This window comes from Sceloporus undulatus, chromosome 4 (genome assembly GCF_019175285.1).
Source record: "Sceloporus undulatus isolate JIND9_A2432 ecotype Alabama chromosome 4, SceUnd_v1.1, whole genome shotgun sequence".
NCBI classification, from domain to species: Eukaryota; Metazoa; Chordata; class Lepidosauria; order Squamata; family Phrynosomatidae; genus Sceloporus; species Sceloporus undulatus.
This window is the reverse complement of record NC_056525.1, coordinates 121,167,608-121,181,135: the sequence shown is the minus strand read 5'-3', so window position 1 is coordinate 121,181,135 and position 13,528 is coordinate 121,167,608. Positions and strand designations below refer to the sequence as shown.

The window sequence follows — 13,528 nt, the reverse complement described above, 5'->3', positions numbered from 1 at the left end:
ATTTGCCAGAAGACATCATCATAACCTTCTTTGCCTCCAATATGATAAACATTGTCAAGCAGTACTGTTTGTCACAGCTTTAAGTACCACTTTTCCCAGTAACTCAACATTCAAGGAAAAGAATTCAGTACTCCTAGCCATTTATATGCCTAGCAATTTGTATCTGAAATGAAAATTGAAAAAATTTGCCCTCTCTCTTCTTTCAAAACCGGGTAAGAAGATTTGGCAAGCACCTGTTCTAACTTTCTGCTGAACCTTTTGATGTGGTATATAGTTGAGCTTCAGCTTTATAGTTATTTTTATATATATATAGTACATTAAAACTTCAGGATCCTAAGCATATATGAAATGTGCAGGATCATCCCAAACATACAGTATATGAAATATATCCTCCACCTTTACTAGTCCTAGACTTTCTGCCATACAGAGGGTCTCAGACATACCCATTGTCCTGCTGCACTCCCCCCCCCCAATATGACATTGTCTACTTTGCCAGTTCCTCTCGCTCCACACAACCCCATTCTCAACCTCATCTCATGTGTTTCAACCAACAACACAGCCATCATACTTTGTTGCTCAGCCAGCTGCTTGGTTGCTGTTCCCAAGGTGACCAGGTGCAAAGGCAACAGGAACTGAAATTGGTTGTTTTGAATTTGAAGTAGAATTGTAGGCTTGATATCAAAAAATACTCATGGGAGAGGGATGCTAGTCACCCCTCTTGTCACCCAAGAAGAAAGGGAGCAGTAGCTGGAAAAAGTTTGAGGACCACTGTATTAGAGAGACCTGGTTGGATGAAGTGTGGGGCTTGTTAATCTCTCTCACATTTCCCACCACGATTCTCTGTGTAGCAGCAGGTGAGACCTAGGGCGCATGGAACTGGAGTTACAGTAGTCTATTGGGATGACATCCCCCTGACCAGGTGCTCTATCCCTCAGTCTGCAGGATTTGAGTGTGTTTGTTTAAAGGTGGGTGGCTGGGACAGAATAGGGATTTTGCTGGTGTACTTCCCACCCTGCTGTTCAACAGTCTCCCCTCTTGAGCTAGCCGGACTGATATTGGAATCTCTGCAGGGGACTTCAAAATCTATGCTGAGGCTATCTGATCAGAAGTGGCTCACGATTTCATATCACCCATGGCAACAATAGGTCTGTCCCAGTTGGTATTTGGCCCCATTCATGCTGCTGGGCACATTCTAGAGTCTAGACCTTGTTTTCTGTTCAGGAGCGGATGCTGGTGGTCTAGGAATGGAGGAGCTTTCTACTGTTCTGTTGTCATGAACAGTTCAATTCTTGTTCAGGTTTAGGCTTGCTGGTACTCAGACCCTCTGCGGGGGATAGGGGATCTATTAAGGTGGTCCATCCCAGAAGACTTGTGGATCTGGATAGATTCTTGATGGCTCTTGGGAAGTTTCCTGGTGCCTTGGCAGATGATCCTGCAAAGTCTTGGTTGACTCTGGAATGGGGAAATGATGAGAGCGGTAGACATGATAGCTCCTTAGCACCACGTCTCATGAAGAGGAGCTAAACCAGCCTCTTGGTTTCCTAAGAAGTTGGCAGCAATTAAACAAATGAGATGGTGACTAGAGTGACAGTGACATAAAATTCATAGTGAGTCAAACCAAACACATACTAAAATCTATCTGAAGGCCTGCGGTGGGGCAATAAAGGTAGCAATAAAGGCTTTTCTGGCTAACACCTTTACCCCTGCATAGAACCATTCAGGAGAGCTTTTTGACTGGTATGGGATTTGTTATCTGGTTCAGAGTAGAATGTAAGCAACTCAACAGCTCACTGTGAAGAATTGCCCACCACTTTGCAGTCAAAATCACTTGGATCTGACAGACACCAGAGTTGATGCAGTTCCAGTGGATGTAACCTTGGCCTATGCTTGTCAAGAGTTGATGGATACTTTTCAATTTGTGCAGCCTGAGGATGTGGACAAGATCCTTGGAGAGGTGGGAGTAGACCTTTGCCCTTCCTGGCTAACTAAACAGATTGGAGGAGGACTGCCTGAGTGGATAAGGGAAGTGATTAATGCCTCCTTACAACAAGGCAAGGTCTGAACATTCAAACATCGTTGTGGTAAGACCTCATCTGAAAAAACCTTTCGTGGATCCTACTACCCTAGATAACTATAGACCAGTCCCCAACCTTCCCTTTTGGGGCAAGGTACTAGAGTGTGTTGTGGCTTCTCAATCTCAGAGGTTTGTGGATGATCCATTTCTGGTTTCAGACCTGGTTATGGGACAGAAACAGCTTTGGTTGCCTTGGTGAATGATACATTTATTCATTCAGAGTTTTTATGCTCCACTCTTCTGCCAGAGTGGCTTACAAATTGTTAATTAGACATTTCCCTGCCCCCGGGCTTACAATCTAAAAAAAGGCATGACACAAAAGGAGAAAGGAATGGCAGTGGGGAAGAGGATCAAGTCCAGTGGTTGGTTCTTCTCTCCCTCTGAGGCCAGGGCCATGGCAGATGGACTGGAAGGAGGGTCCTTCTCCTGGCTAGACCTGGTACAGTTCCCACACAGGCAACTGGACAGGAGGAGTGTGTCCCTATTCATTTTGCTGGACATCTCCACTGCTTACAACTCTCTTGATGCAGCAGCTCCAGTGGCTGCTGGTCTGTTTGATGGCACAATTCAAAGTGCTTTGACAAAGCCCTATATGACCTGGATTCAAGTTATTTGAAGGACCGTATCTCCCTTCATGAGCTCACTAGAGGGCTCTTTTGTCTGCCCCACTATTCTCTCAGGATTGTTTGGTAGGAATAAGGGACAGGGCCTCCTTGGTGGCTGCTCCCAGGCTTTGGACCTCCCTCCCCAGAAAGTACAGGATGGCCCATGCTCTCATTTTGGTGGCAGATAAATTTTTGTGCAGGCTTTTCAAATTGATGAAGGTTGGGCTTTTAAATGCTTATGATTCAGATTTTAAGGTTTGCACATAAATTTTTTTTTTAAAAAAATATTTTTACTGTTTTTTTTACTTTATAAATTGTTTTTAAATGTTATCTTTATATTTTATGTAATAACAATTATAATAATAATTCCCCCCACTCTGAACTTTCTTCCTCAAAGTCTTTAAATGTTATGCAGACTGAGTGTGTATGTACCTTCAAATTGCCTGTCAATTTGTCACTGTTATCATGACCCCCATGAATTTCATAGGGTTTTCTTAGGCAGAAGTGTGTTTGCCAGTTTGTTCCTCTGGAATATAGCCTAGTGCACCTGGTATTCATTGGCAGTCTCCCATCCTAGTACTAACCAGAGCTGATGCTTCTTAGTTTCTAGGATCTGATGGGATATCATGCTTTGGGCCCTAGATGGTTATTTGTTGGCTAGCTATCCTTTCTTCTCACCAAAATGCAACTGAAGTGTGGAGGCAGGGGAGGGAAGATGCTGTGGAAAAGACAGGTGGAGTTTGGGTGAGGAAAATCCTTTCCATTTAGCTAACTTTAACATTTTCATCAAAATAAAATGGACCTTTTTCTTCTGTCATATAAACACCATATCTTCTGGTTACAATGAGCCCTCCTTATCCATGGAATTTTTTTATCCACGGATTCAAGCATCCAGGGTTAGAAAATATTCAAAAAATGTATAATTCCAAATAGCAAGCCTGTGTTTGTGCTTCAGTTAATAAGCCTGAGAAGCCATAGTGAAATCATACCCTCCAACATTTCACAGATGTAAACCAGGGCATGTGTCCAAGAGCAATAGGATGTACATTTCTATACCGCTTATTAAGCACTCCCTAAGCAGTTTACAAAGTATAAACTAATTGCCCCCAACAAGCTGGGTACGTACTTAATTTAGTGACCTGAGAAGGATGCCAGGCTGAGTTGACCTTAAGCCCTTGACTGGTATTGAACTCACAGCCTTGTGGTTTGTGAGTGAGTGGCTGTAGTACAGGCATTTAACCACTGCACTACTAGGGCTTGGCCAAGCATTAGAGTATAGTCAAAATGGCAAAATTATTTAATGAGGAGCCAACACATGAGATAAGAGAGGCTACAAAAGTTTCCTTTTGCCCTGGGAAGGTCAAGATTCAGCACTTTCCTCTCCTCTTCCCCAGCTGAGTTAATTAAGTTTAAATGACTGTTTATGGCAACTGAAGTAAACTGAGGACAAAGGAGGAGATGGAGAGAAAAACTGGGACATTGTAAAAGCAGCTGGAAAAGTGGGATGAAAAGGGATTAATTGGGACTTTGTTGTTGTTATAGTTGTGTGCCTTCAAATCATTTTGATTTATTGTGACTCTAAGGCAAACTCATCATGGGGGTTTCTTGGCAAGTTTCTTCAGAGGGGCTTTGCCATGGCCATCCTCCGAGACTGAGAGAGTGTGACTTGCCCAAGGTCACCCAGTGGATTTACACAGCCAAGTCGGGATTTGAACCCTGGTCTCCAGAGTCCTAGTCCAACACTCAAACCACTACACCATGTTGGGACTGTCCACACTAAATTGGGAGAGTTGTAGGGGTGAAAATTTGCAAAAGGGCTCCTCAAATTTCATATGGTAACTCAACAAGGTAACTTAAATCATGTCAATGGATCTGAAATATGGCAATAGCATATCTACTCATCCTGTCCATAGATGTAACTGAAGATCACTGCTTACTAGGAAGACCAAGAATGATGATAGAGAAGTATTTGCCCTGCTCTGTTTTCCCAGCCCAGGGTTGTATTAAGACAGGGGCAAAATGAGGCATGTGTGTTGACACAAGCACTGGGACAAATGTAATTAAATGGACAATAAAGAGAATTAGATTTCACAAGGTCCAATATTTTAGAAAGCCTCTTTTGAGGCAAGAGAAGAGGTTTATGGAAAATTCCTACTCAGATGGCTCCAGTTCTGTCTGAGGGTTGTTTGTTTAGTTTTTCTAGCAATTTCCGTGAAGCCAGCCTCGTTTAATAGCTTTTATTAAAACAATCATTTTAGTATTAGGCTTGAATGCCATCCAACAAAAATTTTAAATCTCTTTAAGAAATCATTTTAAAATAATTTCCGCATGACCTAGTAAACAACCAAACGCACAAATCATAAATACATGCTGCACTGGAATGAGACTGCCAGTGAGATTCAAAGGAGAGCTGGGGGGGGGGGGGGAGAGGGAGGCGGATTTGGTACTCAGCAATCTGCTTTCCTCCGCATCCATCCAGTCCTAGCTATTTGGGGGATGCTTTCCCCACCCTCTTAGAGCGAAGTAGGGTTTCTTCCATTTCAGCTCTTTCTCTCTGTGTTCTACTCTTCTTCCTTTTCATCTGCATTCCCCTTCCTTTGTCACACTTCTTCTTTCTTAGAACACAGGCAATCCTGATATGGTGCTTGGATCAGATCTTGGTGCATGACACCACTTTTATGGATAGTCACAGATGAAAAGCCCCAGGTATTATGATTTCAACCCATAGTCATAGCATCACCTGAACTGGTAGTCTGATGTAAATTCAGACTGGTCACTGCCACCAATGAGCTCTAGCTAAAGAAGCCTTCAAGCCTCCAGCCACCTAGAGGACACAACATGTCAGATGGTACTCCCAAGGGTCATTCACACATTGTTGCTTTTAGCGCAGCTATGCGAATAATCTCAAGCACACATTCCGGGTTTCTTATTCACATTATGGACTGCATCTATGCACATCTCTGTCAGTTTGGTTACTCACATGTGTCAGCACTTGAATAAAGATGGAGTCAATGATGCAAATTCGAAACACTTCAAGGCATGCAGAGTTTTACTCTGACTTATCTCGGCTCTGTTTGCATTCACACATCCAAGAATCTGACTCTTTTAGAAAAACTTGGGGGGGGAAATCTGACATTGATTATCCCAAATTAACTGGGGGTTTTGACAGCCCATCCTTGTCTTCTCATCCTTCACCTACGAGGTGAATCTTTTTCTCAAGAGGAGCTCTGTTTCAGTCTCTGGTAACCCTAGGTTGGATGAGGCTACAAGTGTTCAAACAGTGGCAGACTATACGTAACTCTGGGCAGATGCATGTTCCAGAGGACATGGATATGGTCTGCTATTTTTAATTCTTCCTGTCTTTCGGTGTTAAATCATGTCTCCTGGTGACGCCTCTGAATTCTGAGCTATGCGCTCTTCAGCACTGAAGCAGAACTGATATCTAAAGTCACTAAAGGGCTCCTCCTGGCTTCTCTCTTTGTACACAATCACTCAGAGTTCCTGCAGTTTACATACACAGCAAAACCAGAATCTTAAATTCCCTGCCTCCCCCAGATAGCAGAGGCAGTGCAGACAGATGACAAATGGGAATGCTAAAAATTGTGCTCTGCTCTTTGAGTGAATTCCGCTTGGATAATTACACTTTGGGAGGGCCCCATTCAAGAAGAGTCACAGAGCTTCATGAGGATAAGTATATTGATTTTCGGCAAAGGAGTGTGAGCAGAATAAAGAGACTGTAGCATAAAGATTGAGACAGATGAGCAGTTGAGCACAATATTGGCTTCTCTCTGTAGCTTTCAGATACATTCTTTTTGCTGCTGCTGCTGCTGCTGCTGCTACTGTCAATACATCAATGTCTGAAATGCAACCTCCTTGGGAGAAAAAGGCGAGCTTGTTGTGAAACCTATGAAAGGTCTTAAATTGGAGGTTGTATACTAGAGAACAAAAAAAAATCTTAAACCCATTGCCTACTGGAATGTCTGCAAGCCACAATCCTTTTCTGACTGAAAAACAAACAAATGGGATGTGTAGATAATGTCATAGGTAGGATAGCTAGAAATGAAAAGCAAGTAACCAGGCCATTCCCCTTTCTGCCTTTAAAAAAATACATAAAGCTGTGTTCTTTGGGTAAATAAACTGCTTTGGTACTGTACCAGAAAAGGAAACAGCTCTGTGCTGGAGTTCTAGAAGAAATTGATCACACACCAAAACAGGACATGTTGGCAATCATGGGCTATTGGAATGCAAATGCAGGAAAGAGACCAGAACGTTGGAGGAGAATTTGGCCTAGGATCAAGAAATGAAGCAAAAGAATAAGTGATAAAATTTTCTGAAGCAAAAAATTTGTTAACTGCAAACACATTCTTCATGCAACCAAAGAGGTGATTGTATGAATAGACATCACCTGATGGCCAATATAAAAATCAAATAGACTATGCAATTGGAAGCAGAAGGTAGAAAAGCTCCATCATTTCTTCAAAAACAATACCAGGAAGAGACTGTGGCACAGACCATGAACTAATACTATCAAAAATTAGAGTAACACTAAAAAAGAACACTAAATCAATAACTGTGCCAAAACACAATCTGAAAAACATTCCTGTAGAATCGAATGGTAATGCAATATATATATATATATATATATATATATATATATATATATATGTTTTGCACTATTAAGCCTAACTGACCAGGAGCTATGGACATTGTGAGGGGAAAATTCAAAAAAGCACTATCCACAACCAAAAAGGAAGAGATGCCTCAATGGATAAAAAAATGAAACTCTTCAAGCAGTTAAGGCTAGACAAGAAGCAAAAGTAAAAAGAGACAGAAATAGCATCTGAACCCTGAATGCAACTGCTGAATGCCTTGTGCACAAAGACAAAGAAAACTACTATAACAGTTTTGGCAGAGAAATAGAACATGACAACAAAAAGGTAGAACAAAATACCTCTTCCACAAGATCCAAGAAATCAAAGAGAAATTTAAACCAAGAGAAGGGATGCTCTATGACCGGCAAGGGACACACTACACATGATCAAGAATAAAATGACAATGGAAACAATACACTGAAAAACTATTTTTAAAAAGATGATAGGGTGGCAGATTCCTTCTTCAAGAACCACTTGAAGATGAACCCACAATTTTAGAAAATGAAGTAGAAAATGCACTCAAAGCACTTGGGAGAAATAAATCACCAGGAACTGATGGCTTACCAATTCATCTCTTTCAATCAACAGGGGCAGAATCCACTCAAATTCTAACTAAACAAATGTGGAAAACAAAACAGTGGCCCACAGATTGGAAATGCTCAATCCCCAAGAAAGTGACCACTGGATCATTAAATTAATCTCTCCCAAAAGCAAAGTGATGCTCAAAATTTTATAATACTTACTTTTTCCATATCTGGATCAATAAATGTTAGCTTTCCAAGTTCAGGATGGAAAGACACAATAGAGATGATATTGCAAACTTACGTTGCATAATGGAGCAACAGTTTAAACCCCCAATTTTCCCCTTGTGATAAAGTCCTTTGACTGTGGGCTCTTCCAGCCCAAAGCCTTGGGATTTTGTCTGTCAGTCATAGGTGGCTTTAGCTGTTCCCTCAAAGCAGCAACATGGCAAGGATTTGCAGCCCATTTCCTTTGTCTGCTGGAACTCAGCAGAAGCCATTAAGAAGCCAACCAACCAGGAGCTTTAAAGCCCTAGACCTTATCTGTACCACACTGGCCTGGATTGGCTTTCTTGGTCACTCCACATCCATGGTCAGGATCATGGAGTATGTTGACTGACTGCAGTTCCTAGCATTCCTCACCACTGGCTGTACTGCTCAGGGCTGGTGGGAACTGCATTCCAACAACATGTGTAGAAAGGAGAGGTGGTTCGCACTCTTGCTCTGTCTCAATGGTGTGGTTTTTTTTTTTTTTTTCCAATTTCAATTTCAGAGAAGCTCTTCAGTCTCATTTCCCAGAGGAGGATCAGGCCAAAGACAAAAGTGTGAGAAGAAAAATACCAGATAAAGCTTTTAATGCTCTTAATGAGGCCAAGGTAGACAATTTGCTTAGCACATGTGTTAATTGCATTTTCCTTAATATCTAGCCTTACCCTCCAGAGACACATTTCAACTTTTTAGTTGAAGTTTCAAACAAGGGAAACTGCCAAAACAGGAAAATAGGGTGAGAACCCAATGCTTCACATTCCTTCACCTGTGCTCTTTACTGTATCTGTAAGCTCTCTTTCCGAAGAGAGTATGGATTTTATCAAACAGGGCAAATTGGGGGGGAGTGGGAGTTTTAATGGGCATTAGCCTGTGAAAATCACGTGATCACAGTGAGCATTTTCACATGCATCATGATTAAAGAGGACTTATCCTGGCAATAAACAGGTAATAACCAGCAACAAATCATTTACAGGGATACTCTGTGAATGATTTGTTGTTGGTTATTACCTGTTTATTACTGGGATAAATCCTTTTTAAACATGACGTCGTGTGAAAATCTTAACCGCAGTCATGCAATTTTCACAGGCTAATGTCTGTTTAAACCCCCACTTTTCCTTGCATGATAAAGTCGTTGTTGTTGTTGTTGTTGTTTTCAGAGAAGGAGTTACAAAAGAACTGGGATCACAAATATGAGAGTTATTATTATTATTATTATTATTATTATTATTATTATTATTATTATTAATCTTTATTTATGAAGCGCTGTAAATTTACACAGCGCTGTAGAAGGACTGTTAACTTTTCTATGTTTTTCTTTTTTGCCTGATAAGACACCTATGGCTTTAACAGTTGCACAACAAACAGAATTTCACCAGGTTAAGCTTTTCCCAATGCCTAGACACAAGCTATTGTGGTGTACTAGTTTGAACATTGGATTATAGCTCTGGAGATCAGGGTTCAATTCCCACTTGGACATGGAAACCAATAAGGGTGACCTTGGGCAAGTCGTAGACTCTCAGCCTTAAAGGATGACAATGGCAAACCCCCCTCGGGAGAAACATGCCAAGAAAATCCTACGGTAAGATATGCTTTAGGGTCATCATAAATCAAAAATGACTTGGAGACAACAACAAAAACAAAAGTGAGGAAAATGGCTCCCCTGCTGAAATTCTGCTTGTAACCCACAGTTAAAGACATGCACAGGGATCCTGCAAAAGGAAAAAAATATAAAAGGAAGGGAAAACATAACTGAGGGGCAAAACACACTGCAGAAATAATCCAGATTGAGACTGCTTTAACTGCCCTGGCTCAGTGGAGTTTATCACATGGGAAGAATTTCTCTTAATTTCGAATGAAAAGAAAGTGGGGCCAGAACGCATTCATGTGAATTTGCTAATTCAGCGAATTTACGTGAATTCGAATTGCGTTTGAACTGACTTCCCATTGACCAAAAATAGCTTGCTGTTGCCCAAAATTTCATGAGATCACCTCTCACGCAATAACGTGAAACCCCATGATTGCATTCGGACTGACTTCCCATTGCCCGAAATTGCGTGTGTTAGTCTATCACGCAATAACATTAAACCCCATGATTGCGTTCGGATTGCCATTGGATTATACTTCCCATTTCCCTTGTCTGATAACGTCCAGTGCTAGGGAATCCTGGTAACTATAGCTTATTGTGGCACCAGAGCTCTCTGACAGAGAAGGCTAAATACCTCACAAAACTACAGTTCCCAGGATTCCCTAGCATTGAACCAGGGCAGTTAAAGCAGTCTCAAACTGGATTATTTCTGCAGTTTGTTTTGGACCTGAGATACATAGGCTGCCATAAGATTGGGAGTGGATCTAGTCTGTTTTAGTCAGCCTCTTCCCTACTGCTCATTTTGAGGAAAGAAGTGGACCTTCATTGTTACTTCTTTTGCCTCTTGCATGTAGTTGCCACATCTGTCAACTGATAAAGGCACTTCAAAAAGAAGCAGCCTGTTGGGCACTTTAGCCAACGCCCTCCAGTCAGCTTGCATTTTCTCTGCTTTATTTGCAAGCTTTCTCACTGTCCCTTGGAGGAGTTCTATTGATTCCGCAACCCACTCCCCTCTCACTCCAATTTAAAAGAAGAAAATGACGATGCCAAGGCTATAATCGTGCGCTAATCGCTGCTGTTTATCACAACAACATGAATAGTCAGAATGTCAAATACAAAAAATGACAAACAGCAAACAATCTTCTTTCCAGAGCAACATAAACAAAACAATTAATACAAGGAAGGCCACCTTGACACTAGAAGAGCTCATTGTCACTGTTTTTCTATTTGTTGTTGCTATTACTGTCATCATCACCACCACTATCATCAAAAAGCTTTCAGTTCTTCTCACTGCAACAAATACCTCCTGCAAAAGCCATACAATATGAGTTTCTGCTGGCTGACAGCTCTGAAGAGGTGTGAGAGGGTTTGTGTGTGAACAGGAATGAGTGCAGCACTGTCTTGTTTGGAAGCTAGTCTCTTTCCTTTTTGTTCAGTCATACTGGAGAGGTTAAAGACCAATTAACATATTGAGAGGAATACACAAGTGTGATTTTAATGGAAGTGACAGCTGAAGAAGAACCATTCATTGCCCCCCCTCCGCTTCCCAGTCACCCATTCAGGCCCACTACTAAAACCCTAGTGCCACTCTTAAGGAGATTATGTCTGATCAGAGAACTGAGGGCCTGCCACCCCATCACAAAGGTTGTGCTAGATACATTAACTGTCATAACCACATGTACCCAGACCTTACCTGTCTCTTAGTGGTCCGCACAGCCGTGGCGGCTTGGGTTTGGCTGGTGCTGGATGGGCACGTCTCGCTGAGGCCCTGCTGAACAACAGAGTCTGTGGCCTCTTGGTACATCGGAGAGCTTGAAGAGTAGCCAGCCTGACCACAGTATTCTATCTACAATAGCCTTGGTCGCATGCTGCTGAACCAGGCTTCTTAGCTCTGCAGCTCATGAAAGAAGAAAAGGAGGGAGGGGGAATGAGAGAGAGAGACCAGGGAGAAGCGACAGAGTGAGGATGCTCCCTCAGATGTGTGTGCACCGAGAATTGAAATGCACAAAGGACAGGGCAAGATAGCACAGGCTCACAGCCTGACTTGCTCTCATTATTCCAGCACACTGACTTTTGCCTGAGGCTCACTCCCTCAAATTCAGCTGTTTCAAGTGCAAAATGGTAAGAAGTGGGGAGGGGGGAGGTTGATCCCACTGGGATCATTGGATTATAAGAACTGTGGAAGGGAAAGGCTGAGCTGAAATTCACCTTTCTGTGTGCTGGCGTTTGTTTTTGGCTTCACCACAAAAGCAAAGGGGTAAAGGAACAAACAGAGGCAATTCCCTCCGTATTTCTAGATGGATTTGCCCATGGCTGTGAGCTTATCTTTTGATGGGTGAAAAAATGTCATGCTCTTTCTGACAAACATAAGTGGGAATTAATCCAGGATGCATTGGTTTCCAGATGAGCATGTCCAGTAAGGAGCAGGTTCAGGTGCCTTATTATAACAAATCTGTCTTGTAATGAACCCAGAATGTGGAAAAACCACAGATTTTTCAGCTCTTGGAATCCTCAGCTATCCCAGCCAGGTGCTATTCTAGGAACTGTAGTCCAAAAAAGTAACTTTTCCAAACTATAATTGAATGGGGAGGGAATTGGCCAATCTGTTCCAACTGGCAGCAGCTGTCCAAGATTTTCTGCTAGCCTTTTAAGCCTTGACTGCCACCTGAGATCCTAGTCATTACAGATGAACTTGGGACCTTCTGTGTGCAGAACATATGCTTGCTCTCCCCACTCCCCCCGCAACTCATCTCTCGCTCCCTCTCTGAGCAATTCTCTCTTTCCAGTCAACATACTGCTCATTCGTTGGCTCTTGGGCATTCCTGAATCTACTGGCCCTTCCTCACCACTCCATGCAGCCCTGCAGGTTATGCATACTTGTTCCCTTATACAAATTTTGAAGAGAAATGTGCTTCTTCTTAGCTATGAGCTACCAAGCAGCTTATACCTGACAGAAACTGGCAGAGTTAAAACTTGGAACCTTTGGGTCTGCACACATGGCTGTTCAGGATGTTGAGTCACAGCTTGAAGCAATGTCCAAGCCCTACACTGGTTCTGCCTACCTTCGATTGTCATTGGGTGCTTCTAGAACAACAAGGCCTTGTGCTCTTCTATTGTATGTGTCCTTTGTCTGCTGTATGGTTTGCTTCTTGTCTTATCTCTGAGTTCATCCATCTCTTCTAAAGTGTCTTATTCCCTTGTCCTCATTTCTGGTTCACTTCTCCATCTGGCCCATGGTTTGTCCTTCCGTCCTGACTCACTCATCAGTTCTGGCTTTGCCTAGGGCTCTAACCCAGGTTACTCCTTGATTTTAGCTTCTGCTTCTCTCTGGATGCTGATTTCTAGTGTGTTCAGCTCTAACATTCTGGCATGACTTCTTGGTGCTGGGTCTCAGCTGAGTTGATTCTGCTGCATCCCTCGCAGCCCTCACACTACTTAACAAGGTTTATTGTTTTACAAAGGAACAGAGGTCTTTCAGTCTAGCAGGCCATGTTCTGCAATGCTTGCTTTGCAGGAGCAAAGGAGCACCATAGTTTGACCAAATGAAATATTTGTGTAGCTTAGTTAAATTGCCAATGTTATTAGTTTAGGTCAGGAAACATTAACAAAGAAAGTACATACAGTAATGAGACCAAAAAAAAAGCAGACTATCACATTTAGAGGGGAGGGGAGGAGGTCAAATTGAGTATCCTCACTGAGAATGTTAAATCTTGATAGGACTTCTTTTCTACCTCTTCCAGCTTTCAGGAGGAGAGGCTGTAAAACAGCACAATTTGTTGGCATATCTTTCTTAGACACAAAGGGGATGCTAGGTAGAATAGCAT

General features: G+C 42.3%; 1 protein-coding gene across 2 annotated transcripts in view; it reads right to left on the bottom strand.

Moving 5' to 3' along the window:
* Positions 1–11,637, bottom strand: part of RGS8 (regulator of G protein signaling 8) — a 58,718-nt gene extending 47,081 nt beyond the window's left edge. The window contains exon 1 of one of the 2 annotated variants that reach the window (XM_042465859.1): positions 11,398–11,637. In XM_042465859.1, coding sequence (XP_042321793.1) covers positions 11,398–11,508 — 111 coding nt within the window. In that variant the 5' untranslated portion in view covers positions 11,509–11,637. The remainder of the gene's footprint in view (positions 1–11,397) is intronic. The other variant, XM_042465858.1, reaches the window with a different exon arrangement.
* Between the last annotated feature and the right edge of the window lie 1,891 nt (positions 11,638–13,528).